Below are 21,046 nucleotides of genomic sequence, written 5' to 3' on the forward strand. Positions count from 1 at the left end.
GGACACCCACAAGTTCGCTGGGAGTATCCACCGCCGGTGGCTAAGCGGGCACAGGACATTGGAATCTGCATGCTTCCCCTTGAGGCTCCGGCCCACCTTCTGGTCATTATGAATGTGAGCATGGGGCGGAAGAGGGGAATACAGGGGCAGAGGGGGAAATGGAGATTAGAGACTGGGAAAGGTGGTTTAGGAATAGGGAAACGGGTGCTGAATTCCAGGGTCAGAGATAGAGAAATAGAGGCAGGGGGCTAGGATTCTGGGCGCTGGCTCATCTTGCCCACACAAGTGGGTTTGGGCCCAGGTGGAGGTGAGTTTGGAGATTGGGCCCTGGAATCCCTCTGGCCCTGCAGGCTTTCCTCCTCGTCGCCTTCACCTCGGACTTAACGCGTCTCCTGTACGAGTACGAACACTACAGCCTGCTGTATGTACAGCTTTGTCAACTTCACACCTGCACCCACACCTCCAGCCTACCTTGCCCAGGAGGACCACTGCCCTGGGGGCCTTCAGGCTGGGATCTGGGCCTCTCTGGGAGGGGCGGGGCTCCGGAGCCCGGGGCCGGCGGGGCCCGGCTGGGGGGCGGGGTGCTGAGTCTGGAGGCGGAGCGGGGAGCCGGTGGGAGGGGTGGAGCGGGGCCTAACTGGGAGGACCGGAAGCCGAGTCTGCGCGGCGGACTGCCGGGCCGAGCGGAGGGGGTACGGGCTGAGGGGGCGGGGCCAGGCTCCAGGGCGGGGAGGGGCGGGAGAGCCTCGCGGGACCCCGCGCGCTCCCCAGCTCAGGTACGCGGCCTTTCGCGCGACGCACAGGAAAGCTGCTGGCCGTGCGTCTGGGTTTCACCATCTCCTTCCAGGTATTTGTGTATCGGACAGACCTGGGTTCGGCTTCTGGCTGCCGCCGACCAGCTGTAAACGGGGCTATGCCATAGAATAGAATCTAGAGGGTCGTAGTGAAGATTCGGCGTCAAGCATTTGCACAGCGCCCAGCACATTGTAGTAGGTCAATTAGTAGCACGGCTACTGTTATCTTTAGGCAACAGAGCTGGACGAAGGCGAGGAGGCCTGACCCCTCCAGCTTTGCTCAGGATCCTTTCTCCAGCCCTGCCTCTCCATCAGGGTCCCTAGTGTTATGCCTGTGTCTTTGGGCAAATGATACCTGCTTTATGCTTCAGTTTCTTCACCTGTAAAACGGGAACAGTAATTGTACTCCCCTCCTGGTGTTGCTGGGAGGATTGAATGAATTAATACCCGGGAAACCCTCAGAATGGTGCCCTGCACTTACACATTCAGCTAGCTAAGGGACTCCTTCTCTCTTTGGCTTCCCCTCCCCCCAGCATGCGGTGTTCTCCGTGCTCCTCCTCGCCTGGCTCGTGCCCGACGTGCCAGCCGCCCTGGTTGCCAAGGTAAAGCGCGAAGCGCTATCCGGCCGAGCAGGAGCCTGCGGACCACCGGGAGTCGCTGCTTTCGGTCCGCGCTGCTAACGGATCCTGGCTCCTCCCCCTCTGAGCCTGCCCCGCCCCCCCTCGACCCCGCCCTCAGACCTTAGCTCAGCCCCCTCTTGCTCCGCCCTCTGGTTTGGCCTCTCCTGGAGAGAGAATTGGCCGGGAGTCCCTATGGTTTCTGCCTGGCCCCGCCCCTCACCAAACCCCGCCCACGCCACGCCCCTTCTATTACATTCTCCCCACCTGCGTCCCCTCTGCTCTCGAAGGCCCGCCTATTCACCCTGACCAAGCCACCATGCTTTCTGTCCTGTGCAGCAGGGGCTCTGTCCCCAGAGCCCAGGACCAGGGGCGAGTGGGGAGGGGACTTCCAAAAACCTAAATTCCCCAGATGCTTCCTTCCATTTGGGGTCCTCTGCTTCCGGCTGGGGTCTTCGGCAGTACCTTGGCCAGCGGCCCCAAGGTTGGCCTGGGAGAGCTCTAGGGAGACCTTTAGTCCTGCATTGCCTTCCTCTCCCTGTCCCCGTCTCCTGCTCTGTGTGCAATGCGGGCAATAAACCTCCCTCTGCCCCCCAGCGTGCCACCTCCCCATAGACGCCCGGTTCCCGCACACACTGTGTAGTGTGTCTTCACTATGTCGCGATGTTCTGGAGGCCAAGGGAGTGGAGGGACCCTAATCACTCGGTATTGAATGGTCACCAGTTGGTGGGGGAGAGTTCGTTGGGATCTGGGCCCAGGACACCTGCCCATTATGCTCACGGAGGCCTGCCGTGTACGACTAAGAGTAAAGGGTTTAGTAGGGAGAGCTGAGACACCTCCCCACGGATGTTTGCACACTTTTCACCAGATCCTCCCCAAAGCCTGGTGATGCACTCCTTTGTTAAGGACTCAGGTTGGTGGTTGGGTCAGAGACCTGGGTTTGAATATTAGTTCTGACACCTATTGGCTGCATGACCTTGGGCAAGTTATTCATCCCTTGAACCTCAGTTTCATATCTGTAAAATAGAGACTTCATAGAGCCAACGAGAGATTTAACGCATTTATCGTGATACCTCCCCTGATTTAACCCGTACAAGCCTCCTGTCCTCATGTGATAGTAGGAGCAGTAACAGTATCGACCTCATAGGGTCGTGGCAGAGATTAAACGAAACTTTTCAAAAGTCTGCAGCTCTGTGACTTGGCTTTCCCCGAAGATCTGTATTATTACGTGTTTTTGCTAACCGGAAGAAATCCAAAGAACGTTTTTGCTTTTACGGAAAAAGGTGAAAAGGGAAAATAGCGTTTGGCACGCAGCGACCCCCTGAGCAGAGAGCCTGGCCCCACCAAGCTTTGCCCTGGTGCGACCCTCAGCATGTCATTATCAAGCCACCCGAGCTTTGTGCTTTATCACCATCTATTTTGTGCATCTGTTAGCAAGATATGTCCTAAAGCGTCCGAAAAACCCAAGAGAGGTTATTTTTGGGGGGTATGGAAGTGCTAAAAACATTTTTCCAAATAAATGAATGATGATTGCTTCTTCGCTGCACGTCGTTTTGGCTTAGGAAAGACTTCACAGGAACGCTCTACTTTTGGACAGGGAGGGAAACCTGTAAATCAGTGTGAAGTGCTCAGAACAGTGCCTGGCACATAGTGGACAGTAAGTTATTAGCAACACGATTATTGGTATTTGTGTACGTATTCATATTACTACTATGTGCCTGGCAACTACCGAGTGCTTAAATGAATGGCAGAGAGTATTAGGAAGAAAGCAGCATTCCCTTTCCCGGGGTCGGGAAGGTTGCTGGCCGTAGAGTAGGCCCTCCTTACTGGAGGCTGGTTCTACTTGGGCTGTTGGTTTATTGAGGGCTCATTTGGTGTGGACTAGAGTCTGGGAAGGCTTCCTGGTGGAGGAGGCCATTGGAAATGGCAAAGGTCGGTCCTTCCAGGCAGCCGGGGTGGATGGGTCATTCATGAGAGCAGTGATGCTGGAAGGGCCGGCCAGGATGGTCCTGGATGCATCACGTCACCAAACTTTCACGATTTCCATCTCCCCGCCCTAGAGATGAGCATTCCCATTTTATAGATGCTGTAGCCAGCTCAGAGAGGGTCAGCAGAGGGGGAACTGCAGAGTTCTCAGGGTCCCTGAGGAGTCCAAGGCTCGGGAGGTTCTCTGTGAAGCCCCTCCACTCCCAGCGTGTCTCACGTTTGGGAAGCTCCAGAAAAGGGGGTGACATGTTTCCCAGGAGGAAAAGCAGTGCTTCCCCCATCTTTAGGACATCGGTCTAGGGTCCTTCGGAGCCTCTCCGGGGCATAGGACTCCTATTGTTCCAGCCCCCCTCTAGTACCCCAGACTGGCCAAACCGGTTCTAGGGAAGGGGGGCGGGGAGCAGGCACGTTGAGACAGCCGTCTGCCCGCCTGCGAGGTTCCCTCCGCCTTCGCCTCCCCCCTCCCCGCCCCACACAATACCCAGGAGCTTGCACTGCCCGGCTCGGGGGCCATGCCGACATCGCCCCCTGAGGACCCGGCTACAACCCCAGAGCCCCCAGGTGGTCTGGAGCCCTGGACCGTGTCGGAGGCTGGACGGAGCTCCCTGGCTGAGGTAGGGCCCCACCCTGCTGCCTGCAGCCCCACCCCTCCCGTCAGTCGTTCCAGAGTGAGTCCTTTGTGCTGCTTGCCTGGTCTCTGATCCTGGCTCCCACCCACTTATGGCCTCCTGGGGCTCCACAGCCCGTTTGGCCTAGATCCCCTTTCCAGCCACGACCTGCCACTTGGCTTTGTCCCTTGAGGGGCAGAGGGACTGTGGCAGGGCCCTACTGCTCTGGGCATCGGGACAAGGGGCACCAGGGAGGGAGCAGGGAAGACCCGGGCACAGGAAGCCAGAGGTGCTCTCCCTGGACCGTGTAGTATTCAGAGACCCTCTCTGCCAGCCTTGCCAAGTGGGCCTATTGTCTGTGTGATTAGCAGTGCCCACTGATGGGACCCTCCCTGGCCCCTGCCCATCCTTCTCCGCCTGCAGAGACACTCATGATGACACAGGTCTCCTAGAGGGGGCAGCCAGGAGGGCCCTTATGTGCTACTTTACAGATGGGGACACTTGAGGCCCAGAAACAGGCTGTGACTTGCCTAAGGCCACACAGCCAGTCAGGGTCAACACTGGGCTTGAACTCTGGCAGGGGCTTTCCCCTGTGGGTTCCAGAATGACTGTTGGCACTAGAGTATCCTGTGATCGTGTCTGGGGCAGGGAATGTCCCTGCTACTTGGGGCCAGTTCTCTTCCTGTGGCTTTTTCCTCCCCTCCTTCCCACTCCTCCCCCTCCCCCCCCCCCCCCCCCCCCCCGCCAGCAGAGATGAGCTACACATAATATGAACAGAGCTCTACTCCTCCTTGGTCCCCCAGCACTGAGACTGAGTGGGCCACATCTTTGGAAGGCCACAGCGCTGGTATCTCAGCCTGTGTATCCCCTGGTATCCCAGGGTCATTCCCATTGCCCTTTGGTCTGGACAGAGGTGGAGGCTGACTCACTCCTGACTTCCTCCCCCAGGGACCTACCTCCAGCCTGTCTCTCCAGAAAGCCTTCTACCGCCTTCCCTCAGCATTCACCCAGCCTTCTCCTCTAAGTCTTTAATACACGGGTGCTCCTGCCCCAAGGCTTCCATGTTTTTGCCCATTTATCCCTGTAACTCAGAAGGGTGTAGTGGATGTGTGCTCCCTGCCTTCCAGGAGCTTCCAAAATCCAAGTGGAGAGGCTCACCCAGAATGCAAGGGAATAGAATACTGTGAGTCCTTACAGAAGCAAGTAGGACTTCTATGTTGAGGACTTCAGATTCCTGGAGAGAAAGAGACCTCTCTGGTGGGCAGTGGTCTCGTGTCTCATTCCACATGCTCCTACAAAGAAGAGTGGGTCTTATCCTCACTGCCTCACTTTCCCCATCTGTGTGATGGGGGCAGTCAAGCCACCTGCCTGACTAGAGAAAGACTAATCACAATACTCAGTAGAATGACTATCAACTACAAAGCTCCCACTGTGTGCTAGCCGCATTGTACATGCTATCACGCATTCTCATATTCGTGTTTTATTATTTTTTTTTTAACATTTATTCATTTTTGAGAGTGAGAGAGAGCATGAGCAGGGGAGGGGCAGAGAGAGAGGGAGACACAGAATCTGAAGCAGGCTCCAGGCTCTGAGCTGTCAGCACAGAGCCTGATGCGGGGCTCAAACTCACAAACTGCGAGATCATGACCTGAGCTGAAGTCAGACGCTCAACCGACTGAGCCACCCAGGCGCCCCTCACATTCGTGTTTTAAAGTTGGCACGACTAGCCTATCTACTGGATGAGGAAACAGAGATGTGCTCAGATGGACAGAGGTTTAAGGTACAAGCTAAAGCTGTGCCTGTGGGGAGGGCCTGGACCCTTAGGAGTAACTGTCTCTTAGGAGCAGCCCCACCCCGCCCCAGGCAGGGACTGAAGAGAGCAGGGGAGCAGTTGGGCGCCTGTGCAGAGTGGTCCCCCACTGGGTCCTCTTCCATCCCTCTCTCCCAAGGTCACTGACACTGTCACTGTTCCTCTCAGGTCAAGATTTTCTCCCTCTCTATGTTTACCGGGCCCCTGGGTATTTCGGCTGGAACAGTTTGTCATTACTTCCTCCAGGAAGCCTTCCTGGAATGCTCAGGGCAAGTTGAGCGCCGATGGTTCCTCTGCCTGGGCTCCTGCCAACCCAGATTGTAACTGTTTTCAGTTTTAACTCCCTCACTGGACTGGCAACCCCGCGGGGCACAAAACATTTGTTCATCTGTCTCCCTGGGTTTCTCTGTGCTTCTCATCTGTCTCTGAGTATCTGGTCTGCGAAATTTTCGGTGTCTCTGTCTCTCCGTCTCCATCTCTGGGTCCCTGAATGTCTTGGCGTCTGTGGTTTTCTGGGTTTGAGTCTTTTGGGGTCTCCGTTCCGAGATGCTGCCTAAGGGGTCTCTGTATCTCTGGGTCCCTATCTCTGTCTCTGTCCTCTGGGTCTCCTTGCCCTGCCAGGCTGGGCACTGCTCCTCTGGCCTGAGGGGGCCCCTGGGGGGGGTCCATCCTGCCCCGCCTGCCCACAGTGAGGCCAGGCTAGGGTAGGCCCCCGCCCAGCCCGCTGCCTGCTCCCTCCCTCCCTACCGCTTGCCTCACCACAGGGTTTGATGAATCAAACTCTTTGTCTGGGTGGGATCTCCCCCAGCCAGCTGGGCAGAGAGAGGGCTTCCCCTGCCGGAGCAGAGCAACATCAGCAGAGGCCCTCGGCTGGAGAGGTGAGGGGGCTGCAGGAGGGCAGCCAGAGGAGGGCCACTGGGGAAGGGCTGTGGGGGCCGCGATCCCTCAATCAATAGGCCTGTCCCGAGGCTCCGGCAGGCTCCTTGGCATGACTTCCTGCCCAGAGAGGACCCTGTCAGCTGGCTTGATCCCGGGGGCTGGGAGCTGGGGCAGGGAAGGACCCCTTCTCTCGCCCCAAGCCGGGGAGCGGGGACATCTCCCTGCCCTTCTCCTGGGAGGGCCTAGCCTGATCTGGGTGGTGGCCCGCCTGCCAGTCCGTGACCCTCCCAGCCAGCTTGGCAGGGTGTGGGCACCACTCAGCGTTGAAGGCTGTAACTCTGGGCACGGGAGAGGAGGTTGGGTAACACCCAGGCAAGGACGTCTGGGCCCGTGTGCTTGTGTCTGGATCCTGGTGTGTGAGTGTGAATGGAACAGGAGTGAGAGCTCGAGTGGATACACAAGTATCTGATGGGTCGGCATGTGTGTCTGTGTGTGTGTATGAGAGAGAGAGAGAGAGTCTGTGTGAATGTATGTAGCTGGGTGAAAAGTGTGTGAATGTGAGAGCCTGTGGACGTGAAATGTCTGAGCGTATCTGTGAAAGTGTGTATGTCCGTGCGTGTCCTGGGAAGAAGGCGTGTGTGCAAGTCCACGGAACATACGTGTGTTTGTGTGACAGCGTAGGTACCGGTGTGTCTGAGCCTGGGTCAGCGAGAGCTGGAAGCGTGCGAGGCGGTTAAAAGCGCAGCCTCAGAAGCTACGCTGCCTGGCTTTGAGCCCTGGCTTCACCACATACCAAAGGACCTCTGTGCCTCGCTCTCCTCACCTATAAAATGGGGACGATAATAGCGTCCGCTCAGGGTTGTTGTGCAAATGCAATAATGTATCCAAAGCACTTGGCCCGCCCTTCGGTAAGTGTCAAATGAGTAGGAGCTTCAGCGCGAGCTATCGCCGTGCAGTCGGCTGTGTGGCTGGTACAGCTGTGGGTACACAAGGGTTTGTCCAGGCCTCCGAGACAAAGGTGGCTTGCTGGCCAGCCCTGCTGTTCCGTGCCCGCCTCTGATACCTTTTCCCCTACAGGTCCAGGTGGGTGGCAGAGCAAAGGAGGCATGGACTGTGGGCCACCTGCCACCCTCCAGTCCCACCTGGCCGGGCCACGTGGCACTGCCCGCCGCCCAGTAGCCGTGTGCCAGCAGGAGAGTCTGTCCTTTGCAGAGTTGCCCACCCTGCAGCCCCCGAGCCCTGTGTGTCTGGATCTCTTCCCCGTCGGCCCAGAGGAGCTGCAGGCTCCTGGCAGCCGCTGGTCCCTGGGGACCCCTGCTCCTCTCCAAGGGCTGCTATGGCCACCATCCCCAGGAGTCTCAGACAGCGAGATCTCCACCGGTGGGGGAATGCGGCCCAGCAGGGCTGGCAGCTGGCCACACTGTCCCAGTGCCCAGCCCCCAGCTCTGGAGGGACCCTGGAGTCCCCAGCACCCACAGCCACAGCGCCGGGCCAGCCACGGCTCAGAGAAGAAGTCAGCCTGTGAGTCACTCTGGGTGGTGGCCCAGTGGGGCAGATAGGGGAGAGGCTGGGTGGTTCTTTCGGGACTCTTAAGCCCCTGAGTTCTCCAAACAGGCAGGACAAGTGGTAGATTTTAGTGGTAAGGGAAGGAACTGGAGCTCAGGGAGGACAAGTGACTTGTCGGATGTTGCACAGCAAATGAGCGGCTGCCCTGGGCTCCTTGGCCCCTTGCCCACTGCAGTCAGGCACTGTGCTCTCTCTACCCCTCTTGCTGATCCCATTTTTTTTGGGGGGGGACCACATCCTGGCAAAAACATTGGCCTTTCCCTGAGGCGTGTCCTTCAGACGCTCAGGGCCACAGGGTAGCAGCAGGCAGGAGTAGAGAGAGCGCCCAGTGGATGGATGCCAGCCTGTGCTCTCACCCCACTTGCCTGCAGGGCGCAAAATGCGGGTGTACCAGCGTGAAGAGCTCCCTGGCAGCCCTGAGGCCCATGCCGTCTTCCTGGAGCCTGGCCAGGCAGCAGAGCAAGCCCTGAGCACAGAGGAGCCTAGGCCCCTGGAGCTGTCTGGGCCCTCCCGGTTAGGCCTGGAGGGGCCTGAGCGGAGGCGCTTCTCGGCCTCTGAATTGATGACCCGGCTGCACTCTTCCCTGCGCCTGGGGCGGAATTCAGCAGCCAGGGTGCCGACCCCAGGGTCAGGCACTGGAGCAGCTCGGGAAGGTACCAGCTTCTCCCCTGGGCCCTAAGAGCAGGCCATGAGCCAGATGCAGCAGGGGCCCCGGCCCACACCTGAGACTGGGTGCTGGACAGCTGGAGGATGGCACCCCAGGTGCCCAGCGCCATTCTTGGAGCCACCCGCCCTCAGCTCTCGCTCTCTCCAGGGAAGGCGTCCGGAAGGGAGTCGCGCGGTGTAGAGACGAAGGCGGACGGTACGGCGATGCCAGCCCCTGTTGAGCTGAGCGGCGGCCATAGCGGCTGGCCCGAGCCCAGGTACCATCTCCTACTTCGAGCTCGGCCCGAGGAGGGGTGCAGGCGAAGAAGGGCCCTGACACCGTCCCTTTCTTAGGCTGGACGCGCAGGAAGAGCTGGCTCTGGGTTCCAGGAGCGCCAGCGAGCGGCGCCAGTCCCGGTTTCTCCTTAACAGTACGTGGGAGGAAGGGCTGGGGGCCCGGGGGGTTGGGGGAGTTCGGAGGTTGGGATCTTGCGAGAGAGGGAGGGAAATGAATGTCAGCAGCAAGCACGCGGCGGCTGGCACGCGGGGGGCGCGCCAGCCGCGTTGACGGAACGGATGAGGGAGGGAGGGAGGGAGGGAGGGAGTGCGTGCGCGAGGCCACCGTGTCCCGCGACCCGAACCTTCCGAAAGGCGCGCTTAGGGAGGCGGGCTCTCGGGGAGCCGGGCGGGAGCCGGGCCGGGCAGGCGGGCGCCCCACGGCCCTCCCCCGCCCCTCTCCCCGCCCAGCGGTCCTCTACCAGGAATACAGCGACGTGGCCAGCGCCCGCGAACTGCGGCGGCAGCAGCGCGAGGAGGAGGGCCCGGGGGACGAGGCGGAGGGCGCGGAGGAGGGGCCCGGGCCGCCGCGCGCCAACCTCTCCCCGAGCAGCTCCTTCCGGGCGCAGCGCTCGGCGCGAGGCTCCACCTTCTCGCTGTGGCAGGACATCCCCGACGTGCGCGGCAGCGGCGTCCTGGCCACGCTGAGCCTGCGCGACTGCAAGCTGCAGGAGGTGGGCGCCGGGGGTCGGCGGGGCGGGGTGGGCGGGGCTGCCCGCCGGGGAGGTGGCGCTGGGGCCCGCGGGGGGCGGGGCCGGGAGGACGCGGTCCCGGGACTCGGCGGGGCCCTGGGGTACCCGGCCAGTGGGGCTGCGACCGGCGGGAGGTGGGCAGGGGCCTCAGCGGGGAAGGCGGGGCCACAAGGGGGCGGGGCCGGCGGGACCGTCCATGGGAAAGGTGGGTGCCGGGGGACCTGACAGGGTGGGCTGGCTGCCGGCGGGCTGTGAGCGGGGCGGGAGGCGAGGGCGGCAGCCGGACGAAGGGGTGGGGTGAGGGGCGGAGTCAGGCCGGGCGGGCCGAGGTGGGATCGAGAAAGCGAGGACAGGGGAGGGGCAGAGCCCTCGGGAGGGAAAACGCGTGGTGCGCGAGCGACTCTGCTGGCCTGGGACCGGGGGCGGGGCTAAACGCAGGGCTCCCCGCGGAGGGGCGGGGCCACTAGGGCCCGGCCCAATGGGTGGAGCCAGGGACTCAGTCAAGGTCTTCGGTTGGGTTTGAACACTTGCGCGCGGCTGGAGGTGGGTCCCCTGAACCCGCCTGCCCCCAGGTATTCGGAGGTGGGGCTAGAAAAGGGGCGGGGACACGGGGGTGCGGCGTCTAACGCGGTGGTGGCCAGGGCTGGCGCAGCGGGGGGTGGGGGGCGAAGGGGCAAGGAGGGGGAGGAGGGCGGGAGGGAAGTGAGGTCAGGGATGGGCCGTTCCGGCTCTTTCAACCCCGCGTCCACCCACACTCAGGCCAAGTTCGAGCTGATCACGTCCGAGGCCTCATACATCCACAGCCTGTCGGTGGCCGTGGGCCACTTCTTGGGCTCTGCTGAACTGAGCGAATGTCTAGGGGTGCAAGACAAGCAGTGGCTCTTCTCCAAACTGCCTGAGGTCAAGAGCACCAGCGAGAGGTGAGGGAGTGGTCCGGTCAGGGGTGTTGCGGGGGCGGGGGAGGGGGGGCCCAGGTCTGGCTCTCTCCTTGGCCCTGACCCTGACCCCTCGCCGGACCCCTCAGGTTCCTGCAGGACCTGGAGCAGCGGCTAGAGGCCGATGTCCTGCGCTTCAGCGTGTGCGACATTGTGTTGTGCCACTGCCCAGCCTTCCGCCGAGTCTACCTGCCCTACGTCACCAACCAGGCCTACCAGGAGCGCACCTACCAGCGCCTGCTGTAGGGCGGGAGGCTCTGAAGGGCGGGGGAGGAGGCGGGGAGGGGGGAAGGAGGGAGGGTAAGGGGGGTCTTAGGCGGGAGGGGGTACCGAGGACTGGGTGAGGAAGGGTGACCTGGGAGGGGAGCAGGTCCTGAACAGGCCTCTCTGTCGAGGATGAGGTTAGATCCAAGCGCCAGAGGCAGGAGGGATGTGCTGAGAAGGCACCTGAAAAACCAAGGTGGTGGCTGGGGTCATGGATCCTGGCCGTTCGAGGGACCGAGAACCCATCCGTGACTCCAACCCCCTCCCCATCTTTCAGTCTGGAGAATCCCAAGTTCCCTGGCATACTGGCTCGCCTGGAGGAGTCTCCCGTATGCCAGCGTCTGCCCCTCACCTCCTTCCTCATCCTGCCATTTCAGAGGATCACCCGCCTCAAGATGCTCGTGGAGGTACCTAGAGGGCTACAGCGAGGGCCGCGTGAGGAAAATGGTGCTGTGCCCTCCACAGCCCCTCTGGGTACCCACGGGTGGGCAGGGTTATAGGTGGAGGTCATGGCCTGCCTCACTGCACTGACCCCACCCTCCAGAACATCCTGAAGAGGACAGCACAGGGCTCAGAAGATGAAGATGTGGCCACCAAAGCCTTCAATGCGCTCAAGGAGGTGAGCTCGGCTCCCGAGGGCCTCCCCCAAACACCCGCATATCTCTGAATGAGCCCCCCAGCCATCAGAGCTTCTGGTCCCCAGGAGGGGGTCTGAGGCTGGGCTCTGGGAGCCGGGGTTGGGTGGGGGGTGGGGGGGCTGCAGGTGACCCACCCACGGCCTCCCCAGCTGGTGCAAGAGTGCAATGCCAGTGTGCAGTCCATGAAGAGGACAGAGGAGCTCATCCACCTGAGCAAGAAGATCCACTTTGAGGGCAAGGTTCGTGTCCGCAGCTGGGGGGATGGGGTCCACAAAGGGGCAAGTCTTGCTCCCTTCCCCCCTGGGCATTGGGAGCCAGTTCATCACTGCCCACCCCCTCCCATTCCCTGTTCTGTGCTCTTTGCCCTGCTGTCCTGGGCCTGACCTGCCCTCCCCCTTGCCTCTTCCTTCCTTTCAGATCTTCCCACTGATCTCTCAGGCCCGCTGGCTGGTTCGGCACGGGGAGCTGGTGGAACTGGCACCGCTGCCCGCGGCACCCCCTGCCAAGCTGAAGCTGTCCAGCAAGGCAGTCTACCTGCACCTCTTCAATGACTGCTTGCTGCTCTCCCGGCGGAAGGAGTGAGTCTGGGCAGGGTGGGGGGAAGGAGACTGGAGCCAGGCTCCCTTCTTGCCCACCAGTGGGCTCACAACCACGGCCACCATTGGGCTCAAGAACCACAGGTCAGACTGGGCTGCCCAGGCACCCCGAGCCTTGCAGACTCCCCCAGGAAAGGCAGAGATGTGAGGCAAGTCCATTCCATTTTCCAGACCTAAGAACCAAGGGCTGGACTGTATGTGGAGGACTGGACGCTACTCTGAACCTAAGCCAAGTAGAGCAGAGATTAAGAGCTCGATCCTGGAGCCCCCGCTCCGCCCCGAGTCTTGATGGTGATGGCCAACATTTGCTGAGTCTGTGCGAGGCATGCTGTGTGGATTATTCTCTGTACTTCTTTAAACATCTCCCTGGAAAGTAGGCTCCCTTATTATTCTCAAGATCGCGTAGCTAGTGAAGTGCAGGAGCCAGGAGGCCGGGTCCGTCTGATGTCGGATCCCGGGCTCTTAACCGTTGTATTATCCTGTCTTCCATCTGTAAGATAGAGACTACCAGGTAGGGAGATTCAGTGTCGTAATAATACGTGGAAAGGCCATAGCACAGTACCTGGCACATGGTGAACGCTCAGCATTAGCTGTGAGTGGTAAGTTTGGGATGAGTGAGAAGACTTTCCGAGGGAGGTAAGCCTTAAGGCTGGATGCGATGAAGAATGGACTCCTTGCACTATGGGCAGGGTTCGTTCCTGATTCATTCATTCACTCATTCATTCAGATGTCCCCGAACCCCTATTCTCTCCCGGGCCCTTTTGGGTGCCAGGGACATAAAGCTGAATGAGACTTGTTTTCTGCTTACAGGAGCTCTCAGAACAATTCAAATACATCCTGGTAACCACCTGGTTAGGGTTTTGATGGAAAGCATCCCCTGGCCTGGGGTGAGAATCAGTAAAGCTTCAAAGAGGAAGGGACACCTGAGCTGGGTTTTGAAGCATAAATAGGACTTTGCCAGGTAGAGGAGGAGTTTGGGAGGATATATAGCAAAGTCACAGTGAGGCGTAATGGCAGATTGTGTTCAGGGGATGATGAAGCCTGCTCTGGCTGGGTTTGCAGAGGGGAAGGGCAGGAGAAGGAAGCTGGGGTGTTGAAAGTCATAGTGCAGAGGTTGGGCGTCCTGAGGGCCATGGGGAGTGTGGAGAGTGAAACAGATGAGTGACATCTTACTCCCGGCCAATTTGGGGGATGGACTGGAAGGGGAGAGACCAGAAGCTGTGGCAGTTGTCCCCAGGTGACAATAGATGCTTCGGAACTGGTGGGGGGGGGGTGGGGCTTGTGGTAAGTGGATTCCAGGAACAATAGGGAGTTAGATAGGATGGAGATGCTGGCTGGGTGTGCAGGGAGAGGGAGGGAAGAGGCAGGGAGAGGGAGGCAAGGGGCGCGAATGACGGTTGAGTTTCCCCCTGGGCACCCTGAAGGAGTATTTCCCCGGAATGGGGAACAGTGAAACGATCCGGTTTGGAGCGAGGCATACTGACTTCGGTTTAGATGGGTTGAGAAGAAGGAATCTGTGGGACATCCTTGACCCACCCACCTGCCCCTTCTTCCCACGAGTGTTTGTTGAGCCCACACTGTGGGCCAGGCGGGGCGAAGCACTGGGATAGAGTGGAGCAAACAAGAGACAAAGTTCAGGTTCTACACCAGTGAGAGAGGCAGACCCTACACAGGGCAGGGTCTCCTCCAAGTGGCTGTCCGTGGGCTCTTTAGAACAGGGACCCACGGGAGAGGCACAGAGAGAACTTGGAAGCTCGCCTGGGGCAGCGACCGGCTTTTGTCACCTCCACTTCCGTCAGGGAGCCGGCAGGAGCAGGGTCCCTGTTCCCTGTGGGGACGGTGCTGGCTGTCGGGGAGGTGATGTCTTGCACAGCCAAGTTTCCTTGGGGAGGGAGCCGGAGTTCTCCTTCGGATCAGAACTCACCTGTCCTGAGGGTGGGGCTGGGAGCCTGGGGATGAGCCAGGCTGACCTCACCTCCCCGGGGCCCTGCAGGCTGGGGAAATTCGCCGTGTTCGTCCATGCCAAGATGGCCGAGCTCCAGGTGAAGGATCTGAGCCTCAAGCTCCAGGGCATCCCCGGCCACGTGTTCCTCCTGCAGCTCCTCCACGGGCAACACGCGAAGCACCAGTTCCTGCTGAGGGCCCGGACGGAGTGAGTGGGCCTGGGTGTGGGGAGAGAGGACCCCTAGGAGGGCACGAGGCCTTTGACCTCTGGCTGCGGGACGGTGGCCTGAGGCAGGACACGGGCGGAGCTGGCGTCCAGGGTGGGGGGGCTTCTGGGCCCGCTCTGTCCTTAGGCTCAGAGCTGGGTGGGGCACAGGCTTGGGGACAGGGCTGTGGGGTGGGCCCTGGGGTGGGTCCTGAGTCTGGACATCATACCCGATCCTCCCAGCCCTGTTTCGCCACTCTGGCCCTGGGAGATTGCACTTTGCGCCTTGTGACAGCTCCGCCTCCCCCTCCCTAGAAGTGAGAAGCGGCGGTGGATCTCGGCCATGTGCCCCCCCAGCTCCCGGGAGGACAAGGAGGTCTTCAGCGAAGGCCAAGGTAGCAGCCCGCTGCACCCCCCCCCCCGCCCCCCGCCACCCCCCACTTCTAGGCCCACATCCCCCGGGGCTGGGTCCTTCCCTTTCCTCCAGCCCTGGTGCCATGTTGCCCGCAGGCCCAGCAGGGAGAGAGATCAGCTGACCCCCGGGGCAGTGGGGGCGGCTGTGCAGAACCTTGAAGGAGGGGCGGGTTTTACAGGCGACAGGCCGACCTCCTCTCCCCCCCTCCCATCTCACCCCTACAGAAACCCACTTTACAAGCTAGAAAACAGGTTCAGAGGGGTAGAGTGACCTGTCCGAGTAGGTGGCGGAGCTGAGACGGGAACCCGGGTCTGTCTCCGTCTCTGCCCTAGTTGTAAAGAGGACAGGAACCGGCATGGCCAGGGGGTGGGGGGTGACGTAGAGGCTTCTCTCTGGGGTGTGAATGAGGCTGGTCAGCCAGAGTGCTGCCCAATCACAGAGGATCTTGAGGGAGCAGATACCAGGCAGCTACTGAAGGCTTTTGAGCAGGGGAGTTAGGGCTGAGCTAAGGAAGGGAGTGGAAGGGAACTCATTCATACCCATACCTGCCATGTGTCAGGCCTGGTATTAGGGGCTTTTATATGCATTTACTTTACTTAATCCTCATGACAAGCCTGTTAAGTAGACTCTTCCCCCCCCGCCCCCTCCCACATCTGAGAAAACAGGCTCAGAAATGTTAAGTAATTTGCCCAAGGTCAGGTAGCCCATGGGTAGCGGAGCTGGGATTCAAGCCAGGTCTGGCCCCAAAGTCTGTGGTTTTCCCAATACTGCCAGCCTGCCTGCTGTGGTAGAAGGAGCCTAGGGCCTAGACTGAAGCCGGTTCTCTGGGTTGGGCTAGGAGTCCTGTTTGGGCTGTGGGGTGAGCTTCCCGCAGCTTCCAGACAGTTGGTCAGGGAAAGCCCCTGAAGGATGAAGAGGGGCGGCCATGAAAAGATCTGGGGGAAAGCACTCCTGGGAGGAGAAGCAGCCAGTGCAAAGGCCCTGAGGCAGAAGGGAGTTCAGAATATTTGGGGAACAGCAGGGCAGCCGGTGTCGCTGAGCTTCATGAGCAAGGGGGAGAGGGGAGGAGGAGAGGAGGGGAGGCTAGCAAGAAGGCAATGCCATCCCATGCACGGCTTTGGAGGCTTGGGGAGGACTCTGGATTTTATCTTACTCGAAGAGGACTGGGAAGCCCTGGAGGGTTGTAACTGGGGGAGTGATGTGACTTGAAACCCAGTTGAGAAGGATGGATTAGAGAGAGCCCCAGAGAAGTAACAGGGGCCTATGAAGGGGCCATTACCGTTTTGTGGGGGGGGGGGGTATCTGGGGGCAGTTGGACATCGGCCTGGAGGTCAGCATCAAGGTGTCAGATTGAGCTGGGGAGGCGAGAGCCCTGGGCACAGAAGCAATAAGCGAAGCCGGGAGGGGCTGGATTCACCTAGGGCTTGTGTTTCGGGTAAGAGAGGAGAGTGGCCAGGGCGGGCAGAGGGAGGTGCAGAGGAAATGAAGCCGCCGTGGCCACCCCTCCTACCCCTTTGCTTCCTCCTCCTACCCCTCCCTGCCCCCTCTTACATTCCCCTGGGGGCTCCCTCACTCTCCCCTGGGCTGTCAGACCGCCCCCAGGTTCAGTGTGTCAGGACATACAAGGCACTGCAGCCAGATGAGCTGACCCTGGAAAAGACTGACATCCTGGCAGTGAGGACCCAAACCAGCGACGGTGAGAAGGGCCTCCTGGGAAGGCCTCCCTGATGGGGCTTGGGTGGGTAGGAGGTCGCTAGATGGCTAAAATATCACAGGAGAAGCTTGTGCAAGTGTTGATCAACCACAGCATGCAGGAATCAAGTTAGACAAGAGGAGGAACTTCCTGCCCATAAAGGTGTAGGATTTGGAGTGACTGATGGGGGGAGAGTGGGAAATACCCTTCGTAGAGGATGTCGGGAAAAACAGGTCAGAAGTTCATCTGCAAGGCTGCCAGAGGCAGGGTCCTTCCTGGAGCTGGGAGATGCTGGGATGATGTCACCTCGGCCCCGGGGGTGCAGACAAGGCTTGCATCAGGGCCTAGGCGTTCCCTTGCAGACCTGGCCCTGGTGTCCCTTCGATGCCACTCACGGATGCTGCTCCTGGCCTGTGTGCCTGTAGGCTGGCTGGAGGGGGTCCGCCTGGCAGATGGTGAGAAGGGGTGGGTGCCCCAGGCCTACGTGGAAGAGATCAGCAGCCTCAGTGCCCGCCTTCGAAACCTCCGGGAGAATAAGCGGATCACAAGTGCCACCAGCAAAGTGGGGGAGCCCCCCGTGTGATGGGCAGCCGCGGCCTGGGGCATCATGCCCGCCTCCTGGACAGGTCTGGAGGGACCTGTTGTGTCCCATGCCCCAGGCCATCGCGGCTGCGCCTTGGCCTGGCATCGAGAGCATAGCCTGTCTTCGTGTTCCTTAAAGTCCACGCTTTGGGGCCAATGCCGGTTTCTTCCTCTGGCATAGGGACTGCACAGGTGACATATGACAAGGACTTGGGGCCCCTTCCCTTCACCCTGCCAGACTCTTAGTCCCTCTGGCAGGGGCCTGGCTCTGGTGCTGTTGGGTGCTGGGACTTGTATGTATATATGTATATATTATCTGGGATCTTCTGGCCACAGCCTGCATGGGCCCTGGTTGCTGTGGCTTTTCTGTAAATAAACTCCCATGATGCCTTTGCTTGGAGTCTGTGAGCTGTCTGATGCTGCCCCCACCCCCCCACCCCTTGCCCCACTTCCCCAGCTAAAGGTCGGGGGGGGTTCTCTGGCTGCGTCTCAGTGGGGATTTGCCTTTCCATGGAGTTCACATCTTTTTAAAATTTTTTTTAACATTTATTCATTTTTGAGAGACAGAGAGAAACAGAGCGCGAATGGGGGAGAGGCAGAGAGAGAGGGGGACACAGAATCCGAAGCAGGCTGCAGGCTCCGAGCTGTCAGCACAGAGCCCGACACGGGGCTCGAACCCACGGACTGTGAGATCATGACCTGAGCCAAAGTCAGGTGCTTAACCAACTGAGCCACCCAGGAGCCCCCATAGAGTTCACCTCTTAACCAGAGGAGGGTGACAGCAGGGCTGTGGATGAATTAGACTACTTTTGACTGCAATTGACAAAATTTCAGATTCAAATAGGCTTAGAGATTAAAGAAAATTTATTAGTTCTTGTGTTTGTTTCTTATAGCTTTCTGTAACAAATGATCACAAGTTAGGTGACTTAAAACAACAGAAATTTATGCTCTGACTGTCCTGGAGGCTAGAGATCTGAAGTTGGTGTCATTGGGCCAAAATCCAGGTGTTGGCAGGGCTGTCCCCTGTCCTGCAGTGGGTGTGTGCTCCAGGGGAGAATTGTCCCTTGTCTGTTCCAGCTCTGGTGGGTACCAGCTTTCCTTGGCTTGTGGCCACATCGCTCCAGTCTCTGCCTCTGTGGTCACATTGCCTTCTCCTCTGTGTGTTTCTGTCAAATCTCCCTCTGCCTCCCAAGTATAAGGATACATGTGATTGCGTTTGGGGTCCGCCCAGATAACCTATCTCATAATCCTTAACTCAAATCCCACCTGAAAAATCTATCCCCCACCTTGTGGGACACCTTGGTGACTCTGTTGATTAAGCATCTGACTTGAGCTCAGGTCGTGATCTCACGGTTCCTGAGTTTGAGCCTGCATTGGGCTCTCTGCTGTAAGCACAGAGCCCACTTTGGATCCTCTCTCTCTGCCTCTCCCCTGCTCTCTCTCTCTCTCTCTCTCTCTCAGAAATAAATAAACATTAAAAAAAATCTATTCCACGCCCCCTTGTTTATCATATAAGATAACATTCATAAGATCCAGGGATTAGGATGTAGATAATCTCTTAGGGGACCATTTCTCAGCCTACCACAGTTCTCATAACTAAGAAGTCTATAGGCAGGTTGGGCTTCAGGCAAGGTTTGATGTCACTGAGGACCCAGCTCTTTCCATTTTTCTACTCTGCGGTCCTTGGTATTGTCTTCATCCTAAGGCTTCCAGGAGCTTCTTCACTCACATCCAACACGGGAGGAGGGAATTGTCTTTGTCCCAGCGTTCCAAGTCAAAGTCCTGGGATGCTTTTTGATGAGACCAGCTTGGATCATGTGGCTACCTCTAGGCTGGTCACAGTGGCCAGGGGGGTGATGTGTGTTGACAGACCTAGCTTAGGTCATGTGTTTTATCCCTGGAGCCAGGTTGGGGAGTTATCTTTCCTGGAACCCCATGGATTCCCAAGTGGAGTTTGATGGCTCCTGCACAGGAGTGGTAGCTGCTGGGGAGGCCAATGTTCATGGAAACCCAAATCACCCGAGAGAGTAGAAGCACCTGGGAATGAGCTTGGAGATGTGAGCACACGTGGGGGGACCAGAGCCTCCTCATCCCTCAAAAGGAGGCCGTGGGGCAAAGAAACTATGAGCCAGGGTGGTCCTAGAAGGCAAACGTGGGCAGATGGGGAGAAGCTCAGACCCATGAAGAAGCTTTTGGGGATGACCTTCTAACATGAGGTGGTATAGGGGCGCCTGGGTGTGGCTCAGTCGGTTAAGCGTCCGACTTCGGCTCAGGTCATGATCTCACAGTTCCTGGGCTCGAGCCCTGCATCGGGCTCTATGCCGACAGCTCAGAGCCCGGAGTCTGCTTTGAATTCTGTGTCTCCCTCTCTCTCTGCCCCTCCCCCACTTGCGCTCTGTCTCTCTCTCTCTCTCTCAAAAACTAATAAACATTTAAATCATTTAAAACTAATAAGTAAAAGAATCTTCCTGGGGACACCTGGTTGGCTTAGTCAGTTAAGCGACCGACTTCAGCTCAGGTCATGATCTCACAGTTCGTGGGTTTGAGCCCCGTGTCAGGCTCTGTGCTAACAGCTCAGAGCCTGGAGCCTACTTCGATGCTGTGTCTCCCTCTCTCTCTGTCCCTCACCTGCTCACACTCTGTCTCTCTCTCTCTCTCTCTCAAAAATGAATGAACATTAAAAAAAAAAGTTAACATGAGGTGGTGTGGAGAGGGTGGAGTGTATGGGCTAAGGAGGCAAACACATTTGCATTTGAATCCTGGTTCAGACATTTATACCCAAGCGGTTATTTTTATTTTATTTTATTTTATATTATTTTATTTTATATTTTATATTTTATATTATTTTATTTTATTTTATATTTTATATTATATTATTTTATTTTATATTTTATTTTATTTTATATTTTATATTATTTTATTTTATATATTATATTATATTATATTATTTTATATTTATTTTATTTTATTTTATTTTATATTTTATATTATTTTATTTTATATTTTATATTATATTATATTATTTTATTTTATATTTTATATTATTTTATTTTATTTTATATTTTATTTTATTTTATATTTTATATATTTTATTTTATTTTATATTTTATATTATATTATATTATTTTATTTTTTATTTTATTTTATTTTATTTTATTTTAATTTTATTCTATTCTATTTTATTTTATTTTAATTTTATTCTATTCTATTTTATTTTATTTTATTTTATTTTAGAGAAAGCGTGTGTGAGTGGGGGAGAGGAGCAAAGGGAGAGAGAGACAATCTTAAGGAGGCTCCACGCTCAGCACAGAATCCCATGTGGGGCTTAATCTCATGACCTTGGGATCATGGCCTGAGCCGAAATCAAGAGTCAGATGCTCAACCGACAGAGCCACCCAGGTGCCCCAATCCGTATGATTTTTTTTTTTTTTAAATAAAATAAAGCCTTTACTTTGGAATAATTGTAGATCCACAGAAAAGTTTCAGAGATGGTCCAGAGAGTTCCATGTGCCCCTTTCCCCGTTTCCCCTGCTGTGAACATCTGACATTACCATGGTACAGTTGTCAAAACTAAGAAACCAACTTCGGTACATGGCTATTAACTGAACTCCAGATCTTATTTGGATTTCACCAGCTTTCCCACTAATGTCCTTCTGGTCCAGGATCCAGTCCAGGATCTCACGTGGTGCATGGTCCTCATGGCTCCTTGGTGTCGTCTGGTCTACACCACTTTCTCCATCTTTCCTTGGTTTCCATGACCTTAACAATTTTTTTTAAATTATTTTTTTTTAATTTTTTTAATGTTTATTTATTTTTGAGACAGAGAGAGACAGAGCATGAA

At 57.3% G+C, this 21,046-nt stretch overlaps 1 protein-coding gene across 3 annotated transcripts; it reads left to right on the forward strand.

The window, feature by feature from the left end:
* Positions 1–3,891: 3,891 nt before the first annotated feature.
* On the forward strand, positions 3,892–17,599 carry ARHGEF19 (Rho guanine nucleotide exchange factor 19). 3 transcript variants are annotated; one of them, XM_060621136.3, is made up of 16 exons: positions 3,893–4,011; positions 7,772–8,215; positions 8,632–8,913; positions 9,075–9,183; positions 9,260–9,336; positions 9,653–9,915; positions 10,693–10,853; positions 10,958–11,110; positions 11,410–11,539; positions 11,677–11,751; positions 11,920–12,009; positions 12,188–12,348; positions 14,360–14,518; positions 14,831–14,910; positions 16,522–16,626; positions 16,986–17,599. In XM_060621136.3, exons 2-16 carry the CDS (start codon positions 7,801–7,803, stop codon positions 17,204–17,206), a joined length of 2,481 nt encoding a protein of 826 aa, XP_060477119.1. In that variant the 5' UTR covers positions 3,893–4,011; positions 7,772–7,800; the 3' UTR covers positions 17,207–17,599. The 3 variants fall into 3 exon arrangements, with proteins under 3 accessions (XP_060477121.1, XP_060477119.1, XP_060477120.1); XM_060621137.3 differs by having other exon boundaries at positions 3,894–4,011; positions 17,049–17,599; XM_060621138.3 differs by lacking the exons at positions 16,522–16,626; positions 16,986–17,599 and having other exon boundaries at positions 3,892–4,011; positions 14,759–14,856.
* The last annotated feature ends 3,447 nt before the right edge of the window (positions 17,600–21,046 follow it).

This window comes from Panthera onca, chromosome C1, assembly GCF_046562875.1.
Source record: "Panthera onca isolate mPanOnc1 chromosome C1, mPanOnc1 haplotype 2, whole genome shotgun sequence".
Lineage (NCBI taxonomy): Eukaryota > Metazoa > Chordata > Mammalia > Carnivora > Felidae > Panthera > Panthera onca.